The 26,062-nt window shown below is 38.4% G+C and overlaps 1 protein-coding gene across 4 annotated transcripts in view; it reads left to right on the top strand.

Annotated features, from left to right (window-relative positions):
- Nucleotides 1-26,062, top strand: part of Grm8 (glutamate metabotropic receptor 8) — a 795,023-nt gene that overhangs the window by 373,845 nt on the left and 395,116 nt on the right. For 3 of the 4 annotated variants that reach the window (XM_028762574.1, XM_028762573.1, XM_028762575.1), the window contains 3 exons: nucleotides 252-387; nucleotides 1,217-1,371; nucleotides 2,298-2,435. In XM_028762574.1, coding sequence (XP_028618407.1) covers nucleotides 252-387; nucleotides 1,217-1,371; nucleotides 2,298-2,435 — 429 coding nt within the window. The remainder of the gene's footprint in view (nucleotides 1-251; nucleotides 388-1,216; nucleotides 1,372-2,297; nucleotides 2,436-26,062) is intronic. The other variant, XM_028762576.1, reaches the window with a different exon arrangement.

The raw sequence follows: 26,062 nt of genomic DNA, 5'->3' as shown, positions 1-26,062 counted from the left end.
ACACACACACACACACAAACACACACAGAGTTTAAATTTGTGGAAGAAAACTGAACTCATATTGGCGTTATTCACTTAGTGCATATGTTATGATAAAAACAGGCACAATTACTTTCAATAGGCCAGAATGACAAATGTTTGGAGAAACAGTATTTTGTAGCAAATCATGTGCTTTTATAATGTAATTAACCTCATCAAGGTTTAATTAAATAAATGCTTTTTTCTGAAGCAAGTTTTTCTCCCTCAAACAGGTGGTGTTTGCATTGCTCAATCACAGAAAATCCCACGTGAACCAAGACCTGGAGAATTCGAAAAAATTATCAAACGCCTGCTGGAGACACCTAACGCTCGAGCAGTGATTATGTTTGCCAACGAGGATGACATCAGGTGCTGATTACTTTCCTGCAGAATACAGGATCAGATTTGTGCCCCACATCCTTTTCAAACATATTTTATGAACAGTGTAAAAAGTTGGTGAGATTTCACAGGAATCACTAGATTCCTCTGCACCCACAGACTACCTTCTGCTTCAGACACAACGGCCTCCTCAATTCTATGTTGCCAACGCCTACAGCCTACAGAGTAAAACCTGGGGTTGAGCAAAATGGGATGCATCAGAATGGGGGGGGGGGGTGTGAAGAGAACAGGTTAAGGATTTGCCCAATTAACACATGCTGGAGTCTTGGCTGCATTTCCTTTAGGAGATGATACGAATCAAGCAATTAGCATAATTGACTAAATTGTTTAATGATGACCTACCGTGTGTATTTACCTTTATAAAGGTGGTTGTTGTGGTTGACTTTTTGTTGCTATCACTAAATACCATGAGCTTGGTAATGTTAAAAGAAACAAGAAAAGAAGCTTGTTTGGCTCTTGGCTCTAGAGGCCCAAGGGTAAGGTCATAACTGCCTCCTGGCAGCTGATGAGGACTTGTATTCCTGTGTAAAGGTATCATATGGCATGTCAGAGAAACACTCTGGGCTATGCTCATAAGGTCATTCAAATCATTGTGGGGCCCATACTCCTGACTTATTCAAATCTAATAATCCCTCAAGAATCCTCCCCCCTAACTATTGACATATGACTCAGAAAATTAAGTTTCCATGATACATGAAATTTGGACAGCACATTCAGGCCTCAGCACTGGTGTTATGATATCCATATCTTTAGTGCTTCCCAACAAATGTCATATTTTTATTTTACTTTATTCCTACAGGAGGATATTGGAAGCAGCAAAAAAATTAAACCAGAGCGGGCATTTTCTATGGATTGGCTCAGATAGTTGGGGATCCAAAATAGCACCTGTCTATCAGCAGGAGGAGATCGCAGAAGGGGCTGTGACAATTTTGCCTAAAAGGGCATCAATTGATGGTAAGAATGCAATAAGGACAATTTATGTCATTTCAGTCAAATCAAAATTCAAACGCAGGCTGGGGGACATAGCTCAGAGGTGAAACTCTTGGTTTGGGTGCTTATGGCTCTGGGTTTGATCTGTAACGTTAGAGGAACGAAAGGAATGAAACATTTAAAGTTATAATTCAAATCTCAATTATACTCATCATTGATTCTGCATGAAATACACACTCCTATGAGCACAGTAGTCATTTTCACTATGCAACCATTATGTATTAAAAAGAGTACTTTAAAGGCCTTTTTTCCTTGCTTAAGAGCATTAGCACACAGTTAGACACTTCCATGACTCTAGTTTACTTTTGCGCACTTTTATGGATGTTTGTGATGGTTATAACATTAGAGGGAACTCATGTGATTAATAAACACAGAATACATTATGCTAATTGACTCTATGGAAGAATAAATGAAACAAGGAAAATTTGGAGCACAGTTGTAGATGATTGGTCTGTTTCCCAAGTATCTTCCCAATACTCTTGACAATGACCTATATTCCTATCTTTAACAGTGTCCTTTGGGGTAAGGCATTGTTTTCAGATGTCTTCCCTTAAAGAGGCGGTTAGACTAATTAACCACGGCTCTATAAGATTGTGTCAGTACTGACTGCCTTATTGAATAGCTAAGAACAGAACATTCCTGAGACAGAGACATTGCAATGGGCTTAGGTGCAGTGCAGTCTGAAGTGTCAATTCATGTTAGGAGAGAGAAAATAATTATACATTTGGTGTGTGTGTGTGTGTGTGTGTGTGTGTATATACATATATATACATATATATATATTATATGCTATAAATATTGTATAATAAAACACTTCTTTAATGTTCTGGTGGTATTTTGTTATGATTTTGAATGAATACTGAAATCATACCTCTTTTCCTCTAACACAGGGTTTGATCGATACTTTAGAAGCCGAACTCTTGCCAACAATCGAAGAAATGTGTGGTTTGCAGAATTTTGGGAGGAGAATTTTGGATGCAAATTAGGATCACATGGGAAGAGAAACAGTCACATAAAGAAATGCACAGGTAGACACTCATACGTTTCTCTCGTTACACTTGTTTTAGCTTTACCTAAGAAAGAAAATGTTTCTCTGTGCCACTAGATGTGGGACATTTGGGATCCTCTGTCTTCTTGTGTCTCATGCTTCTTTAGCCAGGATGAACATGAGCTCATCCCTCAATAAACCAAAGATGGTACATTAGTTTTTACACTTTATCAACAACTATTTATCCAAAATATACCATGTGGGCAGCACTGGGGTATTTGAATAAAGTATTTTAAGAGTCTTCTGGGAAAGTATCTTAATGTGCGTTATAGGAGGTAGACAAATGGGCAAGATATCATACTAAATTGATCATAAGTTGCTGTAAGACAAGTATTTTTCAATTATTACAATATGTTCCTCCATTATACTATTAATCTCTATCTAGGATAACAGTTATTGCTCCAGCAGCTATGATTTCTGATTCTTTTAGTTTCTATAGTTTGTATTTTAAATAATCATCATTGACTGTCCCTCTTGGAAGGCAAGAATAAAACTATGTTTGTATGCAGATAACATGATTATGCACATAGAAACAGATATGGAACCTTAGCAGTTACCCCTAAGCAGAGATTTTAATAAGCTTACAATACAAGGTCAATGTAAACATTTATCTGTAATATAATTAGGAACTGACACAATGAATATGATATTTAAAGGGCATTATTAATATCATGATTATAATCTTCCCAGAAATTATTAGGGAGAACCACGCCAAAAACTACAATATTGGGACATGATTTTCCCTCTTCACTTACGTTTTGAGATGTCCTAATTTTTGTCCTCCTCATGTCTAGTGGTAATATGCTAAATGTTATCACAGACATATAATCAGAAAGAATATGAAGATGCAAAAATTTATTACAAAAATACCCTTACTTTAGGCCTACTGTGCCAAGATGGAGAGTGATACAAAAGTAATGTTTGTGAATTTACACATGTATCTGAGATGCTAGGAACTAATTAAGTAAACATACAAATGAACCAATACTTACAGATGCTGAGACAATTTTAGGAGTAATGAAAGAAAAAATATGAAAATGAGACAGGATGGAATTGGGACAGAGGGTAGCAGTTTGCGCGGTCCAAGGGTGAATCACACAGGGGTGACACTTGAGAGGAGACCTTGCTGTCATGTGAAGTTGTCAGTCAGGTAAAGACAGAAAAAGGGCAGAGTCTAAAGCCTGAATAAACTATTATTTTGGTTTGGAAAAGAAAATAAAACCAACCTCTTGGCAAGTAGAGTGTAAGAGTGTTACCATTAAAGAGAGGTTGATAGCACTGGTCATATAAAAGAAAAATAAAGGATGTTCCTCAATTTCTCTTAAGTGTTTCCAGAATTGAGGGGTTTGGGCTTCATCCCATTCATAGGCTGAGTTACCTGGACTATTCACTCAGAGGAATTGCTCAGATAGTGCCTTCAAAAGATTCTTAAATAAGAAATTTAAGCAGAACAAGAGTTCAGGGGAGTAGAGTAGGCAGGTCTGTTAACTCAGCTGTAGTCCTGGTGATAGTCACCACCAAGGGCTACAGGGCACACAAGACAGATACTCTAGGAGGTATTCTTAGTACAGGGTAAATGATTAGCACTGAAGCAGAGAAGGTAAGAGGTGGAGGCTCTGCATGGTGAATCTCTGACAGGACAGTCTGTGGAAATGGTGATGGAATTAGCTAACTGAGAAAACACCAGGAAGAAAAAAGATGCTTTGGAACTACCTTGGATTTAGTTCTGATAGATCCCATGAAATTCCCCAGTGGGTAGCAACACAAAGTCTAGGACCCTGCAGGGACTTCACTAGAAGTTTAAATAGAGTGAAATCAGACACAAGGGCAAAAACGCATTTATAGGAGAAAGGATGAATAGAAAGCTCAAGGGTGGTGTCTGAGTTTTAGTTTCTGTTGCTGTGATAATTCACCATGACCAAAACCAACTTAGGGAGGAAAGGGTTTGTTTCTGCTTAAACTTCCGTATTATAGTTCACATATGGTCTACCTCTGAAGGATGCCAGGGAAGAGAACTCCAGCAGGAACATGGAGGCAGCAAGTGAAAGACCATGAAGGGATGCTGCTTATTGGCCTCTCTCCATTTCTTGCTCAGTTTGCTCTCATGAACAACCAAGGCCCCTGGTGTGCCCTGGAGTAGCACCACCCACAGCAGGCTAGGTCCTCCAACACCAATCATTAATCAAGAAGTTACTCAACAGACTTGCCTACAGATCCATCTGATGAAAGCATTTTCTTAATTGAGGTTGCCTCTCCCCTAAACCTAGATTGTGTCAAGTTGCTAAACAACAACAACAACAACAACAACCTTAATCAGCACGGGGTGGAGTCAGAAAAGATAACTGAACAGTGGGCTTGAGGAAGAAAAGCAAGTTGAGTGTCTAGATTCTTCTTGGTCTTCAGAAGAAAATCTATCTCACATAGAGCTTCAGTTTTGCAGAGAGCCATGGAATAGGAATAAAAAGTCTGAAAGAGACAAAGAAGCTGTACTGCTAAACATAGAATAGAATAGAGGAAGAAGAAGAAAGGATGCTCTTAAGAGAACTTTGGCAAAAACATGAAATATCCTAAGAAAATCTGAGAAGAAAATTAAAGATGAAGGTTTGAAATTTTTGGGCACATTTTCCTATAAATTAGAAAAGAAACTTTGAGAAAAATTTCAGGGCAGGCAGTAGAGGCTGGTAGTACTCCTAAATAACAGGATTTATTTGGAGAGGATATTATAAGGTATATGTGTGTGTGTGTGTGTGTGTGTGTGTGTGTGTGTGCGTGCACGCGTGCGCGTGTGCGCATGTATGTGTGTATGAGATGGCAATTTAATATTTACTAAATACTAATTTTTAACTTAGACTTAGATATTAATAAAGTTCAAACAACTTCATAGCTGCAAGTCCAGTGCATATTTGGTTACCAGCAGAATTTGGGAGCATGCATTCAAATGAAGGCAATGATGGGTCCTTAGGTGAAAGGCATGGAGTTGAGTGTAACAGGTGCTGTAGGAATGGCAAAGGTCATATGGAGAAGATTCCTAAGGAACAGTAGAAATGAAAGACCAGTTAATAAAGGTTTATAAGGAGAATCTATCCATTACTTTTCTCATCTCCATGAAAAACAAACAAACAAAAAACAAAAAAACTCTATCAAATCAAAGCATTAAAAGCCAGGGAGAATGTAATTAGATTCACAGTTTCAGAGTTGTCAATCCAATGGAGTCTTTGGCTCTATTGATTCTGGTCCCATTGGGAGGCAGAATATATGGTAAGAGCCTGTGGGGAAGGAGATTGTTTACTTCATGGTACATACAGGAAGCTGAGAGTAAGGAAGGGACTGGAGACAGGTTTTGGCCTTCAAGGACACTCTTCTACTGATTTAATCCTCCAGCAAGGTCCTATTTCCCAAAGGTTTCAGGGCCTTCCAAATTAGCTGTGTCAACTGAGAACCAATTGTTCAAAAACTATGAATCTCTTAGGACAATCCAGATTCAAGTGACAACGGAGAATTTCTCACTGACTTATATTCTCATCCCACACTTACCATTGCATTTGAAACATGACTATTTTGCCTGGCACAAACTCAAATCCTCTTGGTTAGACTGTGGCTGTGAAACCAGGACAGCTCGTGAAATAGAGAAACTTATTTTTTCCTGGTGTGTGTGTGTGTGTGTGTGTATTTGTTTGTTTGTGTGTTTTTGTGTGTGTGTGCATGTGCGGTAGGAAATTGATTATTAACCTATCATATATTTTATTAATGGGATGTTTGAAGTAACACCAGGTTTTCCTAACTCCTATTTTCCAAGTAAATTTAAGACGTGAAGTTCTACTGTTGAATCTTTAGATGACATATGGTTAGTATTTCATTCTGACATAAATACTGAACTGGTTTATTGTTGAAGGCAGCCATGGTGACAGGTTTGCTTCATATTTACTTGAATTATTTGGATACTGTTATACATGTAATAATTGCTCAATTAGAACTATTTTTAATGCAATGAGGGAAATGAATGTTTAAGCTCTGGGGGAAAATGTAGCTTAGGGAACTGGGTCAGTATTTTATTCAAATACCATTTGGGGGATACTGAAGTCATTTGTCTCTGTAACAAACAGTGAATGATGTTATAACTTACTTTAGGAAAGTAACCTGTGAAACTTTACAATTTATAAGAAAAGACATCTGTGCCACAGATTGTTGTTGTAATCTGTTTTGGAGAATGAGGGAAAATGATAAAATACGTTAGTGGTCAAATACTGGAGAGAAAAATTTACTGTATTTGCATGAGTTAATGTTTCTAAGGTCCTGAGATTATTTTTTTAAATTGGCCCTTTAAAAGCTCATGTTCTGGGTCACAGAAATAGATCAGTAAGAAAAGGCACCTCCACCTAGCATGTTGACCTGTGCTGGATCCATGAGAGCCACGAGGTAGAGAAGGAGAACTGGAATTGCAAGCCGTCCCCCTGACTGCTACATGTACACCCCCATAAGTTTATTTTTTAATTCATGTTTAACTACTTACAATGATAAAAGGGAACTCTAAGAATTCACAAGGATTTTCTCCACTATTTAGATCATCACTTGTGGATTGTATGTGTTGAATAAAATTTTATATTAGACTATAGTAATTGGTGACTATAGCAATTTACTTCCATTGGGGGTGATGCTGGCAATACATTTACATGGATAAGAATGTGCTTCCCAGCAGGGCTCGTGTCTTTCTTATTAATTTTCTGGAGACAGAATGTCTTCCAGCCGTGAGGAGCATCCTCTGTCTAACGTTAGTGTGGTTCAGACAGTTCTTGGAGATGATTCCCCCCGCTAGTGTCTCAGGAAAGCTTTCAGAGAGAGGCGTTAATGCTTCTAACTTTTGATATGCTGGCCAAACTCCCAGTGAGGTAATTCCTATCATCCACTTAGCTATTTATGTAGTTATTATTGCTTCTGAGAGCTGCTGAGTTCTGAAAGCTACCACTACTTAATCCTACTTAAAATTCCCTTTGTCTTTGTCAAGAAGGGAAAAAGGACTCTCCTACCCATGCTATCAGTAGTGATGGCTGTTATTTTGTACACACTCGTACGACCTTTCCTCCTTCCTCCTCTCATTCTGCTCTCAGCAACGGTGCCTTTCCATCTCCCAACCCAGTCATCCAGACATCCCTGGGAAGTGTGTCTTCCTTGTCCCCCAGTCCCCACACATTTCCACATGCATGCTTCTCACTCTGGCCCCTGCCTCAATGTCTTTCCCATTGTCTTTGCATTACATCCTTGTGCTCTCTCTGTCATCCCTCTCTTTCATGGCTCTCAGCAAGATTGCTACCAGCAGAGGCAGAAATGAGGTTTTCTTCAGATCTCTCTCTCTCTCTCTCTCTCTCTCTCTCTCTCTCTCTCTCCTTCCCTCTCTCTCTCTACCTCTCTCTCATTAGTGTGTTTTCTCCTGTTAGGTCCCAGAGCAAATGTCACAGGAACCCATGCATACGATTGAGCTCTCAGCTCACAAGTGGGCTGATTGTCAGCTCACACTCTGTCTCTGTAATTATTTCTGTACCAGGAATTATCAATACTCTTCCTATTGTCAAAACACTATCCAAAGAAGGCCCATCAACTCCATTATGCCCATAGGACCTTCTGAGGAATGATTGATTCATTCATCCATCGTGTATCTGCCTGATGATTCATCATCCACCTGATGATTCATTTGAATAAACCACTATGGGCCAGGCACTGTGCTGCATCTGTATAGACAAACAGTGCTCCTTCTTTACCCTAGGTGCTCACAGATGAATACTATCTCCTTAACTTTAGTATTCTTCTCTTGTCCTCTGTGTTTTAATCCTCAGACAGCCCACAAGAGCACCCAGCTTAGCCCATATACAGCCAGCACTCAGGTTATAAATGGTGGTGAGCATATGCTACATGAAATGGCCTATTGATTCTTATTTATGATGATAGAAGTAGTGGTAATGGAAAAAGCAATGCACAAATATGTTTCTTCCTACAAACAAGCAATTTTGTCAGTGAACCAAATAGCAGGCACAATAATTAGCTTCTGGAAAGCCCTGTCAGTTTGTTTTCTAGTGTCAGAGTGAGCAGGTAAGTTTTCCGGGATAGCTAGCTCTCAGCAGTCATTATTTGCTATGGAAGGCACTGAAATGATGGTGTTCTCCTCCATTTGGTCAGGGAACACGAGGCTCTATAAATGAATTGGGTAGTTAGCAGGGGGATCGAATTTCAGCAATTTGATTTGGTGATTCAGAATGAAAGGATACGAAAATAACAATCTTTGTGTGCTCTCGTAGTCTTATCTGTCCCCTTGCCCAGACTAAGATTATATTGGAGAGAATGTCTGTATATTAGCAGTCTGAGGTGGCCATTGGCCCAGTTGCTTCTGCTCTTGGCAAGTAAAATAGCAAAAATCCCTGAATGACTTATTTATTGCATTTCTCAAATTCTGTATCGAATTCCAATAGGTGCATCTGAGATGGTAAAAGAGGCATTGATTTCAGACATACTAGATTTCAGAACTCAGAGAGAGAATGTAAAATCAAAATCATTTTCTAATATTCTACATAAAGAAACTGGAAACCAGGGAAGTGAATTATTAAAAACACTCTGAGTGTTAGTCTCAGAGCTGTAACTAGAATCCTGAAGTCTTTTTGGAATTTGTCCTTGTATTTTACCTTCAGATTGTTTTATTACTTATTTTCTTTGCGCCTTTCTGATGCTTTATGTATGTTTTAGTAACCTTTCTCATTGCTATAACATAATGCCTAACAGAAGCAAGTTTAGACAGGAGAAATTTACTTTGGCTCACGGTCTAAAGTTCATCAGAGCAAGAAGGCTATGGTGCCCATAGAGGCTAGGATAGCTCTGTCTCTGGCAACTGTAGGTCTTAAAATATTATATATATATAATTAAAGGCTGGAATCAGAAGATCTCTGTGTCTGAAGTTCTAAAGTGGTACTAGCTATAGTCCTCAACTCCTGCTCCTACCCTACCCCAGCCACCTATATTCTTCAGATATGCCTTGCTTCTAAAATGTTCCACAACTTTTGAACATGGCACCTCCAGCTGTGAACCAAGTATTCAAACAAATGAGCCTGCAGGGGACATCCCACATAACAATACAGAATATAATGCATTGCTGGATTTTAAAATCACTAGCTAGAAAGTGGAAAGAGAGAGAGGGAGAGAGAGAGGGGGGAGAAGAAGGAAGAGGAGGAGGAGGAGAGGAGAAGGAGGAGGAGGGAGGGAGAGAGGGAGGGAGGGGAGGGGAAAGGGAGAATACGGTTGGTTGTTATCTAATCCCACAGAAAATGGTAAATATTCAATATTCTTTATATGACCTTTCAATCATATACGTGAGTTTTGCTAGTGAGTCTAGGATACCTCAGAGCCTTTTATATGGTTTTCTGTTTCCCAGCCATTTATAAGAAGAGAGCTAAGACTAAGATTTTATAGCATTATTATTCTTAAGCCCAGTGACATTGAATTAAAGCAGGTCACTTTGCTAAATTATAGTTAGTTTGCTCACCAACTCATTGCTTTTGAGCAAACTGAAAGCAAAACAAAGAAGCCCCAAATCTCCTACTTTAAAGATCAGCTTTGAAAGAACCATAATATATAACAATACCTCTACAAAGGCTGTGTGCCCACAAATTACCTACGTGCTTTGTTAGCATGCAGATTTGATTTTGTAGGTCTTGGATGGACTATTCTATACTTCTCAGCAGTTTCCAGGTGGCTTGAACACAGTGAGCTCTGGGGATGTGATAGTTAGCTTACATTGATACCAATACCACCTGAAGCTTACTGAGCAGAATAAATATTCAACTGTGCAGAGAATAACAGATCAACTCAAGGTGTTGCCTGCACAAAATCATGTAAATAACAATTTTAATATTTATCAGAAAATGCAAAATTCTGCAACCAGTAACCTATGCTTCATATACTATCTTCAATTAATATGGAGATCAGTAAAATATACAGGTGTATCTGTTTGTGTGTTTTGTCATAAGCAAATTTGAAAGCAGAAAGCTTCATTCCTAAATATAACAAAACTCACACAGATGCACCTGTATTTTCAAAACCCATAAAAAAGACTAAAAAGCTTCCCTTGTCAAGGACAAAAAATACTTTGACAATGTCAGAAAATGTACTTTCAATCATAAGTGCAAATAAAGTACATGAGTTAGAGGTGTCCGGCCGCCAGCTCAATTCTTTCATGTTGGAGAAAAACAAACTGGGGTCCATGTGGCTTGGATGAACTATCTAAAGCCCTTTAACTGCCTGAAAGCCTGAAGTCTGATTGCTGCTTCGCTCTGCCTTTGTTCCTGTCTTAACTCTGAAGGCCTTTCCCAGAATGGGGGTGAGTCATTTTGACCTACTCCACGGATTTCCTTGCTTTGGTGGCCAGATCTCCCAATGGCTATTCAATGCTATTTATTTCATCTGTGTGACTCTCCTTGACAGTGAAGGGTCAAATTGAAAATCTTAGTCTGAGAACACTAACTCTGCTACCAAGTAAGTATGTCTGAATTGTCTATAAATGCTTACATTTTCCAGACAATAATAAAACAGAAAAATGCTCATTTTAATGCTAATTAATGCAAAAATAAGCCTTGGCTGGACTGCAAAGACCACAAGATTCTGGTATTATGGAGGACAAGTGGGAGCTGAACATGTCTGGAATACCTCACTGAAACATGCAGATGTGGTAAAGATCTAAACAACCGAGTTGTTTAACAGTCTCAGGATTAACCTTGGGATTCTATTAAGCTTGTGCGGTTTAAGTGAGTGTCATCGTTATTATCACTCGATGAACTAAAAAAGCACGAACCCAAACATTTAGGAACACATCTGAGCAGTAGAACTATCCAACTCAACAACAACAACAACAACAACAATAAAACAACAATAACAATGACAGCAACAGTATGTAAGAGCAAAGGAGAGCTAAAATAACGTGATCTGAGCTTCCTGGGCTAACTGAAGAATTGTCCTGTAGAGTCTGGGAAATGTCTTGGTTATTTAGGACATTTGTTAAATTCTATAGTCTGCTAAAAATATCCATTTATAAAGAATGTGCTTTATGAAGACAACAAGGAAAATGAAGGCATCAGTCCAGAAGTTGCTAATAGGCCAGGCTTATATCTTCAGGACTTAAAATATGCCTACCATCCTCTAACTGTTAGATAAGTTTGTCTGTAATAGTGTCCTGCTTTGGATTCTGTTTTAAAATAATTGTACTAATTCTATTGGAAGAGGCCTCACTATCTCTGACAAGGTAACAGAGTAATGAAAAGAAACCTTGGGAAACAATGGAAAAGATGAGTTAAGCATGTGTACATCAACCGAACTACATATGTTTGTTTATTTATTTATTATTTTCTGTTGTTGTTACATTTTCCAGCCCTAGAAGAACAGAAGCTTCTTGAGGGCAGGGACCTTATTTCATCTCCTGCTGCTCCAGTACTACTCATAGCATTTGGCTTTAAAAGATGCTATAAAACTTATTTGTGAAATGAATGAGTCCATGAGATCTTTTACTTGTCATCGATACACTGTCAAACACTTTCTACTAGGTACGAAGGATGTGGCAGTGAACAACAAAGTACTTGCTATTATTCAGCTCATAAGCTATTGGAAAGATGACTTATGAAGCCACATCCTTCCACTGATATGTAATAAGAATAGGCACACGCAGCAGGGATAAGCAGTGTAGCAAAGGGAAAAGACTTGTCAAGTTTCAATTGAGATTAAAATGTGAGCAGAAGCCGGGCGGTGGTGGCACACACCTTTAATCCCAGCACTTGGGAGGCAGAGGCAGGCGGATTTCTGAGTTCGAGGCCAGCCTGGTCTACCAAGTGAGTTCTAGGACAGCCAGGGCTACACAGAGAAACCCTGTCTCGAAAAAAAATATATGAGCAGAATTCAGACAAAAGGAAGAGATGTGTTTCTAGAAAACTGCCATGGAAGAATATAGTTGACATGCAGAAAGAATGAAGATGTCATATAGAAGTAGATATACATATGACCAAGACCTTATCTATGCCTTTCATTGCATGTTTGTGAGATATTTCAGGATACTTCCAGTTGTATCTTAGCATCCGTGGCTAGTAGCCTCGAGTCTAGATGAGTACATGATAATAATACTTTCTCACAGGGCCCTTGGTGACATTAAAAGAAATTCTGTGCACAAAGCTCACTGTCTGTTACAAGGATATACAGTACATATTGCTGATTGCTAATGGGCAAAATTTCCCCTTCCTTTAGGCCAGAACTGCCCAATAAAACTTTCTTTGGTGAGTAAAATTGCTTTATATTTCTGTTGTCCAATAGAGTAGCAAATAGCTATGGATGGCTATCGAGTACTTGAAATATAGTAAGTACCAACAGAACTGAGTGTTTTATTTACTTAAGTTATTATATTACACATGAAGTAAGTGACTTCCTGTACTTAGTGGGTCTCCCAGTACACAGAACACTAGAACAACATTGTTTCCACACACCCCTAATGAAATTCAGTTAATCCTGACCATTTTTTCAATTATAGTAGTATTACCCTGCTGGCTGGTGTGTGGTGAAAGGGTGCTTGGCAAAGCAGTTCTAACCGGTGATATAGGTGGGAAAGTCTCCCAGGACCCTTAGGAAAGGAATGTCTTTGTTCTTGTGGTTAATATCGTGTCTGTAGCTGTAGCTGAATGTACAGTAGAAAAACCATGCTGAGCACAACACAATACACAGGTAAAGAGAATTTAGTCCACTCCAACTTTGAGTCAACCAGTTCTGCATCACTGACTTTCTAAACAGGATCACCCAGTTTGTGAAGATAAGACGTGACTTAGTAGAATAAAAATGATATACAGATTTTCAGCAATATTTTATTTAGATCTGGTTCAACATAAGATGAAAAATGATGAAATATAAATAATAAATGATGCTCCTTAATGCATCAAAATATTTCACCTTTAAACATTATGCCCTCTATTCTACCAGGATGTTTTACATAGGGTACTGATGTGTTTCTTATACCCAGTTGGAGAGATTTTCTGCTAAGCAGTTTTCTTTGCAGTGTAAGTGGAAACCTGTTCAAAGTGCTGGCAAATTTGTCAACTAGAACATAAGACCTAAGAGGAACATGGTGTTTCTGTTAGGCTTTCTGTGTATAGTAAAGTTCTCAGTACCACTGCCGTTACAGCATAGCTGTGTGGTAACTTAACCTCGCTAAATTCTTTCTACATCTCATTTCTTCCTGTTTCTAGAGTCAAGTGGTGATGATGGTGCTTTATGTTCCAAATGTCATTCAAATTTATGTTTCTTCCTTATGAAACCAACATATTGTATTGCTAAACCATCGAGGTCAAGTGTATAATTCCCTTTGTTTTCAGAAAGGTTGCCAAACTGATTATACATCACTACACTGCATCTGACAGTTGGCTGATAAAGGGATGTATCTAGCAGCTATGGAAGAAGATGGTATTCTGACAACTGGGGAGCATCATTCTACCCATGTGTGATGTTCTATTAAAGCCATTGTTCCACCTATGATGCAGGTGGATTTGATTACATCATCATACTCACATGGTTAGAATTTGTAGATCTTCATTTTGGAAAATGATTAATATCTTTCATTAAGGACAATAATGCTGGCTTGAACTCTCCTTGTGTTCATGGCCAACAAACAGTACAGCGCTCTCCTTGCTATTGGACGCAAGTAGAAATGATGTAGGCTCCATTTGTATTTCTAGCCAGACATCTTTTAGAAAGAGCAGATTGTGTTAACAGAGCTGAGGGGTGGGAGCCATACTCATTTCTTTGCCAAGAGAGATCTGAGACTGCAAATATGCTGATTCAGCAGAGCACAGGGAGATTATCTAAAACCGATGAATGGCTCAGGATTCCATCAGACTATAAGATAAATTAAATAAAATTCAAATCCCCCCAGCCAACAGAGCCAGAGGACATCAGAGAAGGAAGGAAATGTAGAGGTCATAGTGTCTGGCATTTTGCTCAGCTTTGCCTCCCAGGCTGATGTAAAATGAGGACAGAGAGTACACAGAAACATTTTGGTTTTACTGATTCAGTAGAACTCTTGAAGGCTCTTATTGGTACAAAATGAGGTTTTCTCGTTGACTCTAAATAGGCTTATTAGCAGCACACAGAGGATTTCCACTGTGATCTTTCCTTTGTCCCTCCTCAGAGGGAAGGCATAGGTCTGAAACAAGCTGATAGCTGTGGAAGTGCAAAGTACCCATGGATGGAGGGCAGAGAGCAGGCGGGCTGCCAGTGTAGGGCTGACACCCTGAGGAGTGTCATTTGTTTGAGCCACTTTGATGAAACAGAGCCCTCTTTTGTGTCTTTGTACCTGTGAAAGGGAGCAGCAGAGCAGCAGCTCCAAAAACAAATAATTCATATTGATTTAGGATGCCCACCTACCCCCTGGTTTTTCTTGTTAGTTTACATTTCAATATGTGGCTGACATCCTGGAATTCTGACTTGTTTTCCATAGGGGTTTCATTAATTGGTCTGAAACGTTTAATTTAGTAGAGTCCAAGGAGCTGTTTAGCTTTTTCTCCCCTGCCTGGTTTCAGAAAGTGTTCCTATTGTTGATTTCTGTGTGCATTTGGTCTAACCCTCTCCAGGACTGACACAAAGCCCAGCTTCAGGGTGCTCTGGAAGCTGGAGGACTCCCACTCTCTCCACAAGGGCCAAGGACTTGATTAAATGTTTAAATGACCTTTTAGGAGATATGATTATGAGAATGGGCAAACAGTTTGTTCTTCTCATTCTAATAACTGCAGTGTGTATTTGGGATATGTGTCTACAGAGCTGGAAAGAGTGTGGATCAGGGAATCATTGGTGGCATGAGGGAGGGCAAGAATGATGAGATTCCGTTATGTTTTCGAGTTACAATAGAATTTCATCATTTCCTCCACCGTCAGAAGCTACACCCATCAAGTCTCACCAATATAACTGCCTAGACAGGACCTGAACAAGGGGAAGGAGGATGGGTTTTGATGTAAACAAAAATAGTATGATCTCCCCCAAAAAGAGACAAACTCAACCTGGTCCCTCATCATCTCACCTTGCCTCTTATACAGAGATGCAAACAGCAAGTAGTTATTGATAGGAACTTCCTAGCTCCATGAGGCTGCCAGTGTGCCAGGACCATAGATAGTCATTGGACCACACTCTGGCCAGTTCAGCAACAACCACAGAACGGCAACTATAACTCAAGAGCAGATTTCCTGAAAGGGAATTTCCTGGTAAATCCTGAATGCTTTTGTAAACTATGCAGTCTCATCAGTCAGACTATGAATCTTACAGATTGACCACAGGTTTAATTTCCCAGGCCATATGTAAATCTTTCCAGTTGCTTCTTTCTATCTGTAGCTGCTGCACTTGCAAGATTTCCCGGCTTATTTAAGGGTTCATAAACCAGATTCTCATATCCCACATTGATAGCCTTTGTCCTAGGGTTTCTAGCTCTGTGATGCAACACCATGACCAAAAAGTAAGTTGTGGGGAAAAGGGTTTTGTTTGGCTTACACTTCATCACTGAAGGAAGCCAGGACAGGAATTCAAATAGTGTAGGAACCTGGAGGCAGGAGCTGATGAAGAGGCCATACAGGAGTGCAGCTTACTGAATTATTCCTCATGACTTGCCCAGATTGCTTTCTTATAGAACCCAAGACCTCTAGCCCAGGGATGGCCCCACCCACAATGGATTGAACCCTCCCCCATTAATCACTAAATAAGAAAATGCCCTAAAGGCTTGCCCAATCTTATAGATACTTTTTTTCTTTTAAAAATTTTTAAAATTTATTCTTCTCTCATATATTACATATAGTATATTGTAATATTACAATATTACACCCTGACTACAGTTTTCCCTCCCTCCTCTTCCTCGAAATTCCACTCTCTTCCACTCTCCATCCATGTCCATCCACTCCTCCTCCTTTCTCTTCAGAAAAGGGCAGGCATCCCATTGATATCAACCAAACACGACATATAAATTTGCAATAAGACTAGGTGCCTCTCCTCATATTGAGACTGGACAAAGCAACCCAATAGGAGGAAAAGGGTCCCAAAAGCAGGCAAAAGAGTCAGAGACAGCCCCTGCTCACTCACTAAGAACACCAAGCTACACAACAGTAATATATGCAGAGGACCAAGGTCGGACTCATGCAGGTTCTTGGCTTGTCAAGTCAGTCTTTGTGAGCCCTTATGAGCCCATGTTAATTGAGTCTGTAAGTTTTCTTGTGGTGTCTATAACCCCAGATCCTATAATCCTTCCTTCCTCTTCCTGTTCTGCAGGATTTCCTGAGCTTTGTCTAATGTTTGATTGTGTGTGTATCTCCATCTCTTTCAATCAATTGTTGAAGTATCTCTGATGGCAACTGAGCTAGGCATCAATCTATGAGTGCAGCGGAATATTATGAATGTTCCCTCCTCTCGGATGACTTTAGCTTGTGTCATATAGACATAAAATGATCCAGCACAGCCTTCGCACTAAAATCTGCACGGGGACCATGATTTAGTCTACCTGGATCTTGTCTTCCATACCTCTTGAATGAACCTGCCTTGACTATTTTCTAGACATATTTCTAAAACAGTATGCTTCTGACTTTTGTCCCTTTATTTTGATCTAGTATATTAATTTATTGTCAGTCACAATAAAGATTAGGCAAAAAAGCCTAAGTTTGAACTTGATATTTTATGCATTTTACTATAAGAAAGCTGGCAACAGTTAATCCATGGCACTTAGGCATAGAGTTGTTATTCAATAATATCTCAACATATATATTTATGATAATGGAAGTTTGATTGTATGAGATTAATTAGCTATCATTTTCCAAGAAAATATGCTTATTGACTTTTCATTTTTGTTTTAGCATATAATTAATTTGTAGGCTTTAATGAATTTGTTCAGCTCACTCAGAAATTAATGAAGCCTTTTTAGCCAATGGATTTTGTCATTAGTTCCTTTCGTATTCTCTTGTCTTCTTGGTATTATTGTTGACAACATAAAAGCCCTTGTGAATCCCCTCCAGAGCCTTTGCAAGTACTTGGGTAGTTATCACACAGTCAGGGATCTTTACTATACTGGATCTGTCATGAAATGATGTTGAAATTTCAATACAAAGTTCCTATGTCAACAAAAATGTAAAGAACTAGGCATAGTTTCCTCTATAAAGCATGATATACAAATATTGCAAGACATATAATATAGAACCTGAATTTTTCTGACTCATTTTATTAACTTGTGGGCTTACAGACTTAAGTGTGACCTCAAGGTGTGTGAATGGATATGACACTAAAGGTATATAATTGATGAAAACTCAGACAATTTTGCAGTGCATTTTAGTATGAAAAGTGATCCTATTATCAAGTTCTGTGTCATAATAATATACTATTTGAAGACGATCACTTGAGTCAAATAAGACATTATTGTTCCTGTGCAGAGTTACAAGGGTTTCCTGTGGCTATGAAGAATAAAAAGAACATTTCAGTACTATAAACACCTTTAGCTGTTTGTAAGGCATTTAATAGAAATGATAGTATGACAAGAGCATAGTCAAAGAATGTGGAAATGCTGTCCCTGCCCTCTAAGGAACTCATGTCTCTGAGAAACAAACAAGCTTGCCTTTGGATTCAGAAAAGAGCCTTTATTGTCAATTCAAATTATAATTCCTCATCTTATATTAGGAAAGTTACGGGTATCTCAAATTTTCTTTTCTTTTTTTGGATATTTTATTTACATTTCAGATGTTATCCCTTTACTTCATCCCCCCCCTGCCCAGGAACCCCCTATCCCATCACCCCTCCTCCTGCTTCTATGAGGATGTGCCCCCACCTACCCCCACTCCCGCCTCCCCATCCTCGAATTACCCCACACTCGGCATCCAACCTTCATGGGACCAAGGATCTCCTCTCCCACCTATGCCTGACAAGGGTATCCTCCCCTACATATACAGCTGGAGCCATGGGTCCCTCCCTATGTGATTCCAGGCTGGTGGTTTAGACTCTAGGAACTCTGGTTGGTTGGTATTGTTGCTCTCCTCATGGGGCTGCAAACCCTTTCAGCTCCTTCAGTCTTTTCTCTAACTCCTCCGTTAGGAACCCCTTGATCAGTTCAATGGTTAGCTGTGAGCATCTGCTTCTGAATATGTCAGACTCTGGCAGACCTCTAAGGAGACAGCTATATCAGGCTCCTGTCAGCATGCACTTCCTGATATCCACATCAGCATCTACCTTTGGTGACTGCACATGGGATGGATACCCAGGTGGAATGGTCTCCAGACTGCCCCTCCTTCAGTTTCTGTCCTACACTTTGTTCTCCATATTTGCTCCCTTGAGTATTTTGTTACTCCTTCTAAGAAGGACTGAAGCACAAAGCACTCTTAATTTAGTAAATGCATTCAAATTAAACTTTTTAAATTCATATTTTTGTATGACATAATTTAAGCTTAATTTCTTGATTAAAATTTATTATTATTATTATTTATTATTATCATTATTATTATTATCATTTAGGTTTAACCATGCTATGATTTCCTACTATAAGAAACAATAATAGATTTCCTTGGTGTCAGGAAAGGTGAGGATTCTTTTTCTATTTTCTATGTTGAGGGATGACTTTCTAGAAGGGAGTTGGATTTGGCTGCAGTATTCTCCTGACTACTTAAAGGCTACAGTTGATGGTAAACAGAGGTGGGACTGAGGGATAATATTGCATTTATTTGCACTCCCCCCTTTTGACGTTGGTAACTACTTGTCATTATGAATTTGTGTTTCTAGGTGTTAGGACTTGTTTGTGGTTGGATATACATTTGTACACTTAGGAAGTGCTGAACTCTATAGATTGTCAGTGTAGAATACACTGGGTCTCTGGGAAGCCAGCTCTGGAGGTACAGCCATTAGGATTGATAAGATGATCTATGTGAATCAAGAATGTGTTTGGGGGTAAGAAAAAACCATGTGATTTCAAAGTGGAAGGGAGGATGCTGGAGGTGGGAGGGCTTAAACAGAGGAGTAAGGAAAAAGAAGTGGTGTGGGAGAGGGTCAACCCAAATTAAGTATGTCTAAAAATACCATAAAGAAACATGCTTCTTTGTGAGTTAATAAAAAACAAAAACAACAAAACAAATGTGTATAATAATGGTATAATTTCCGTCAAGTTATCATGGATTTATATCACAAGATGTAATACATTGCCAGCAAGACCATTTCAAAGCAGATCCAGGTTTGGATATAGAAGTATTTATACAGTCAATGAGTATACACAGAACAAGATTTTATGTTGCCCCAAAATAGCATGTTCTTAGAAATACTTCTTTTATGTTTTTGTTGATGAGCGGGGCTTTAGGAATACAACAAGTCTCCAACCCGTGATCTCTCTGGTAAGCCTGGATCTTTCTGTCATATGCTTTTTGAAGACTATTCTTAATTTAGCTTGTAGTATAGTTGCACATTGATTTGTCAGATTATTTTGCTGCTTATCCCGCATAAGATGGCAAGTGCCATGAGGACAAGAAGCAGGTACTATCCCTCGTCGCTGTCCACTGCACCTGATACATAGCGGGTACTATTTAAGTCTCTGTTGAATGAATAGATACATGTAAAAATACTGTGGTGCATTCATCAAGTTTAAGCTACAATAAAGGATGCTTCTCCCCAAGAGAACATATCTCTACTTATTATGTCACTTATAGTTGATAAGTTGACCATGAGCCTGAGAAATGCACCATTATTCAATATAAGCATAAGCTCCCCAACACTTACTAAACTCTATTTTTTTTTGTAAGTCAAGAGTGACAGTGAAAAAGTAAAATGACAACGGAAAAAGTAGAACAACTTCAAGTTAGTGATATATAACTGGTTAACTGTTTTTTAAATTTGGTATAACCATGAAATGTCTGTACCTATGATCTGAATCCGTTCAATCTCACCTTTTAATTTATTTCATTTTACCCTCAGGTAAGTAGTATTCAGTGGGAACTGCTCTTCTGGTTTTGTCTTTAAGGAAATGTTTCCATGGTTTAGTCATTTCTGACATTTTTTCTTTTCTTTTTCTTTTTTTTAAATTTATAACACCCTACATTGTTAGCCAGTGCTCACAGGGATGCTTATTTTAAATAAATTCGATAACTACAGTGAACAACAACCGGTTATTTTAGTACAATGTGGAGTTTTAAATGGCATCTATACCTTTATTCACTTGATCTATTGTTATTAAACTAGATTTTCTCTAGTCAACTTTTAACTTATTTTCTAGCTATTTGCAGTTTTTAAGATAAATCTAACATTTTGGAAAATATGTTTGATCTCTCTATTGATTATCCACTTGTCATCTCCCCATCCATCTCTCTCATCTGTCATCTCAACGCAATTTATTTATATTATACATGTGAGCAAAAGTGTGCAGCCTAACAGTGATATCATTTCAGCCATGATGGTCTTGACTGAAGGTTTTGTCTGTCTTTCTCAATTGGCCTCTTTAGTTTTGCCTGATTCCAGCAGTATTTTTCCTTAATCTGGTGTTAAAGAGGTTTTTGTAAAATGTATTATGTTTTAAAATTTCATTGTACCATGTTTCATAAGGACATCTTCTTTCAAGTACATATTTTACTTTGAGTATATTCCCTGTATGCTTGTTTTCTTTTTATCTCTGCCTCCCATGACTCCCCTTTGGTCCCCTAAGAACGTCACTTCTGCATACATGATTTTAGGTATCATTAAAAATCTAGGGCCACAGATGAGAGAAAAGAAATGATATTTGCTTGCTATTGGCTTAATTTGCTTAATTATCTCTTGGCCCATAATCGTATCATAGACTTTTAATTCCAGAATTGAGGAGAAAGAGACAGGCAGATCTCTTTGAGTTTAAAATCGATCTTGCCTACATAGGCTAGTTAACACTACATAGTAAATCAAAGATAAAAAAAAAATGTGTATCTCTTTTTGCATTTATTTTACTGCGAACAACATACCTACATCCTTTCTTACGGCTGAGGAAAATTCCATTGTATTTATGTACTGCATTTTCTAAAAGAGTTTGGGAACATACACCTGGCTAATTCATCCAAAATGAAACCTTACGGGAACATAAGCTTACCATTCAGACGGTCATATTTCCGCACTCTATTGGCACATATATATGTATACACACACACTTGTGTGTATTTAGTATATATATATGTTTAGAACACACACATACACACACACACACACACACACATATATATTTTTTTTTCATTGTGGAGTTGGAATACAGTTTAGAGATTATTTACTCTATGCATCGTTTTTACATATTAGAACCTAAAATCAAAAATAATCAACTAGAGTAACTTGTTCAGGAGCCAGAGGAAGGGGATCTGGTCACCTTTCCCTCTACCTCTCTGAGTTTCAGAGACTTGAGGTTTATTTTATCTACCAGTCCTAGTGAATTATGCATATCATCTGTTTGTCTCTCTGGCATCAAAATATAAGAAGACCTAATTTGCTTTACTTTCGTCTTTTACTAATTGCGTAGTTCAAGGGATGTTCAACATTTTCTAGTGAACTCTAAGTGTTTATCTAGTTTAGAAAAATTGGGCCAAGGCAGATGAAGGAAGTTGAACGATTAAACATCTGAATTTTTGCTTACTTGCTTGCCTGTAAAGCTTCCTGTATTTTGTTGTGGAGCTCTGGCTGGATGCCAATCAGAAACGACCCAGGAGTTGTGACTCACTCTTGTCAGTCTCCCCTTGATCAAGGAGAACATTTAGGCATGAATTGTAGCTTTCATTGTCCTGTGACTGACTCACGTTGGAAATAGCTACCTGAGGCCAGACTTCAGTTCTATTTTGATCTAATTATCTTACAGAAACAGCCCTTAGTGTTTTCTTTGACCTTTGAAGACTGCTTCGGGGCGCAGGGAAATTACAAATACTACAGAGGCTGATAGTGCTTCGTAATGAGGATGCTATTTTATATGCTTAACGGATAGATGCTTTTTCTCTGTGGGATGTCTGAAGAGGACATTTTGATGGTTTCAAATGTGGACTCAACAAACATCAGCATTGTCTTGTGTTATAGAAATTCCTCTGATACTGAACCCCAGAGAATGAAATTGTCTCCAGTGCAAAGCTTAGATGTTCAAAGAACAAATCTGTGTTCATACTGTGTAAGTCCATGTAAGCATGTCCTCATTTTCACTTGCAAATCAGAGATCAGTCTAGAATCTCATTCCTGACCAGTGAGCACAGCATAGGAATCTTTGAGTGTTTTCCATCTTTTAAGTTCCTTTTTCTAGTTGAATCAAATCACTCACAAAATTTTATAGATTGTTCCTAGAGTTCTTGTTTCCTGACATTTAAAATATTTAAATGTTAACATATTAAAATATTAGCGACTTCAAAGAGCAACAGAATGAGCTCCTCTTTATTTGTTTATTGATAAAGAAAGCACATTCAAAATATTTTAAAGTGTTTTCTTTATTTTTTTCTTTCTTCATCAAAGAGGTTGAATCAGAGACACAGTCAAATAAGCAAATACCTGAAGCTATACGTTTCTGGGTCAATCCAAATACATACAGTATTTAAAAAATGTCAGTGATGAAGCTAGATTGAAACTGACAGGAAGAAAAAAAATTCTGTTTGTGTATTTACAGCCCCAAACCAAAAGCAAAATTAAAATTTGTGCTGACCCTTCTCCCCTGGGGCTGCAGATGTCACTGCTGTCCCAGGCAGCGTCTGTTACTGACTAGAAGGAAGAGCAATGGCATCCAAGTTCCTGGTATAAATAAAATAGTCTGCCTGCCAAATCCTGGAGCTGTCGTGCCACATGTCTTGAGGCAGGGGAATGGGGGCCAGAGGTGAACAACAAAGGTGATCGCTAATTCTTTTTTCGCTCACTGATTCTTTTCTTTGATGGTTCATTTCTTACTGTGTTTCATAAGAGGCTCGATATACACAGGTATACACATGGACTGCTGTTGTCGTTTAGTATGTAACAATAGTAACGGTCATTTAATGCTAATAGGACTAGACCTTTTATACATATATCAAAGAATTACTTTTATTCATTCTTTCAGAATTCCATGCAACACATTTTAATCATATTCACCTCCAACTATTTCTCTGAACTCTTCGCTAATCTACCTATACCTCATACCTTCCTTTTACAAAAAATAATTTATTAACCCGTCAACTTCAAGTTGTGGTGTTCATATAATTCTGAGTATTGGCCTGAATATTAGGCTGAGTTTTCTGCATATTGACCTGTGGGACTTTCCTCATTAAAAAATACTTCTGAGTATTGGTTTATCCACTGGGGAGAGCTTAATCTAACAGCTCTTATACCTTAGGGATTATAGACTCATACTACTCAAGAAGCTATCATTTAACTCCTCAGGAGGGGGACCTTTCTCAATCCTTGCTAGAATGCTGACTGGCATGATCCACAGCTGCCAGTCGTTCATGAATTCAGTCGTCCCAACATCCAGATGACAGTTTTTCTCTTGTCCTCCCTGACCTGTGGCTCTTACAATCTTTCCTCTCTCTGATCTGTGATGGTTTCGAGCTTTGAGGAGGAGATGTCATACAGACATCCCACTTGAAGCTCAGCATTCTACAGTCACTTGTTTTCTGCATCTTGACCTGTGAGACTGTCTGTATTAATGAAGCTTCTCTGATTTGGTCTAAGAGGTGCTCTAATCTACAGGTAGGAGGGCAATGAATTTAGAGGGTAGTTTGAAACACTGTCTGTTTAGCAAAATAATTGTACCATGTGCATCCTGAAGGTGTAGTAGTGAGCTCTGAATCATGGGCTCTTTACCACATCTGTGTACAATGGGTTTCCTTCTGTAGATGAGGCTTTAGATACAATCAAAAGCATGGGTACTTCTATAACCTTCATGTCATTATTGACCCTATGGACATATCTTGTCCTGCTGGGTGTTATTTCAATTCACAGGGTTCATAGCTGGATAAGACTGTTGATCACTTCCCCCTCAGTACACCCCAGTATGCTTAACAGCACTTTTCAATTCTATGAGAGTTATCCAGCAGATAGGAAAATTTCTGGTCATTACCTATTTAGTTTTTTCATTCCCCATGACCAAGATGTGTAGTATTTTCAGTAATAGAATCTTACCATAAAGTTCTGGTGGTTCACTAAGAGTAGTGGCAATAGCCTATATTGTTTTGGGGGTCTCTGATATCCCAAACCAAGCTCTGTTTTTTTATTTGACAATCTATGGCTTCTGAGAGAAGTATAATATCATGTGCATAGTACATCAGTCTATAATAGACACACACACTCACACCATCACCATATATGGAACATAAAATAGTAGATTTCTATATGACTTATAAACATCCTTATAGTTAGTTCTCCATATATTTTTATTTACTGTTCAGAACAGTATTACAAATTTATTATTAATACTAAGGAAACAGCTTCTAAGTAAGCATAAAGGTGTATGTATGTGTGTATGTCTGCATGTGCAGGAGTGTGTGTGTGTGTGTGCATGCATGTAGGTGTATAACTAATTATTCTTTCACTCCAAATATTGGCAGTGAATAGCACCTTTGTTTAGAAACCTAAAACAAGGCTTTGAAATAATCCACACTACCATCTGGTCCCTACCATTTCACATGGCTCAGGATTCTGTGTTTATTCCAGTTGGGTTTAGTTGAGAGTTATCTAGAAGGGTATCTCTGAAAGACATGAAGAAAAGGTAGGGGTATTTCTCCCCAATCCCTGTTAGAGCCCAAGTCCTGGCCTTGACATTATCTTTTCAGTTTTTAACTTTCTATAAATGCTGTCCTTCATGCCTGTCTATATAGTAAGCTCCCAAGACACCTCATTTTCTCTATTTCTTGATTCCTAAGAATAGTGTTATTCTCTCACTATTCCTATTCTATATCTACCTTACCTTCTACCTTGCCATCTCTTTATTTCAACCCACTAGGGCTAATTCTGTTTTCCTTCCTAGGAAGCTGACTGACACAGAGGTTGATGATACATTTACATGGAAGTATGTCAGAGATCATTTGTATATCTTCTTTTAAAGTTCTAAATTAGGATCCCTAGCATGACAGAAGACACAGACAAAAACAAAATAAATAAAAAGAAAATAAAATATAGGGCCCAATAGAAGATTGTTTCTTCTTATAGCAGATCTGCCTTAGGAAGAAGCTAAGAGGGGCAAAGATTTTTTGAGTCTGTTATATACCAGGCTGTAGAAAACTGTGATAGGTTTTTGATCTCATGATAAAAGCTGTCATTGGGAAGTATTTTTCTAGTATTTGTAGGAAGAGTGAAACTAGGGGGAAAGGTTGATGTATAGAGAACAGGTAAAAGGCTTTCAAAATAAGATAGTTGTCAAGCAGTAGAGACAAATTCACTTAGGAGAAATAAGGAATGCAACAAACACTACTGCCTTTTAAGTTTGCATTCTTCCCCATGTGATGCCTTTGCTTTAAATTAGTATAAGCCTCTCACATGTGGATGGCCCATATGCTTTGATGTAGCAACATTAGACCAAATAGCAGAAGTTAAATTAGGAATTAAGGCAATATTTGGCTGTAGGGAACAGCATTCTTGTTCCTAGCTCTTGGACTTTATGTG

The sequence above is a fragment of the Grammomys surdaster genome, unplaced genomic scaffold (assembly GCF_004785775.1).
Source record: "Grammomys surdaster isolate TR1022 unplaced genomic scaffold, NIH_TR_1.0 134, whole genome shotgun sequence".
Lineage (NCBI taxonomy): Eukaryota > Metazoa > Chordata > Mammalia > Rodentia > Muridae > Grammomys > Grammomys surdaster.
This window is presented reverse-complemented; position numbering and strand designations above follow the sequence as displayed.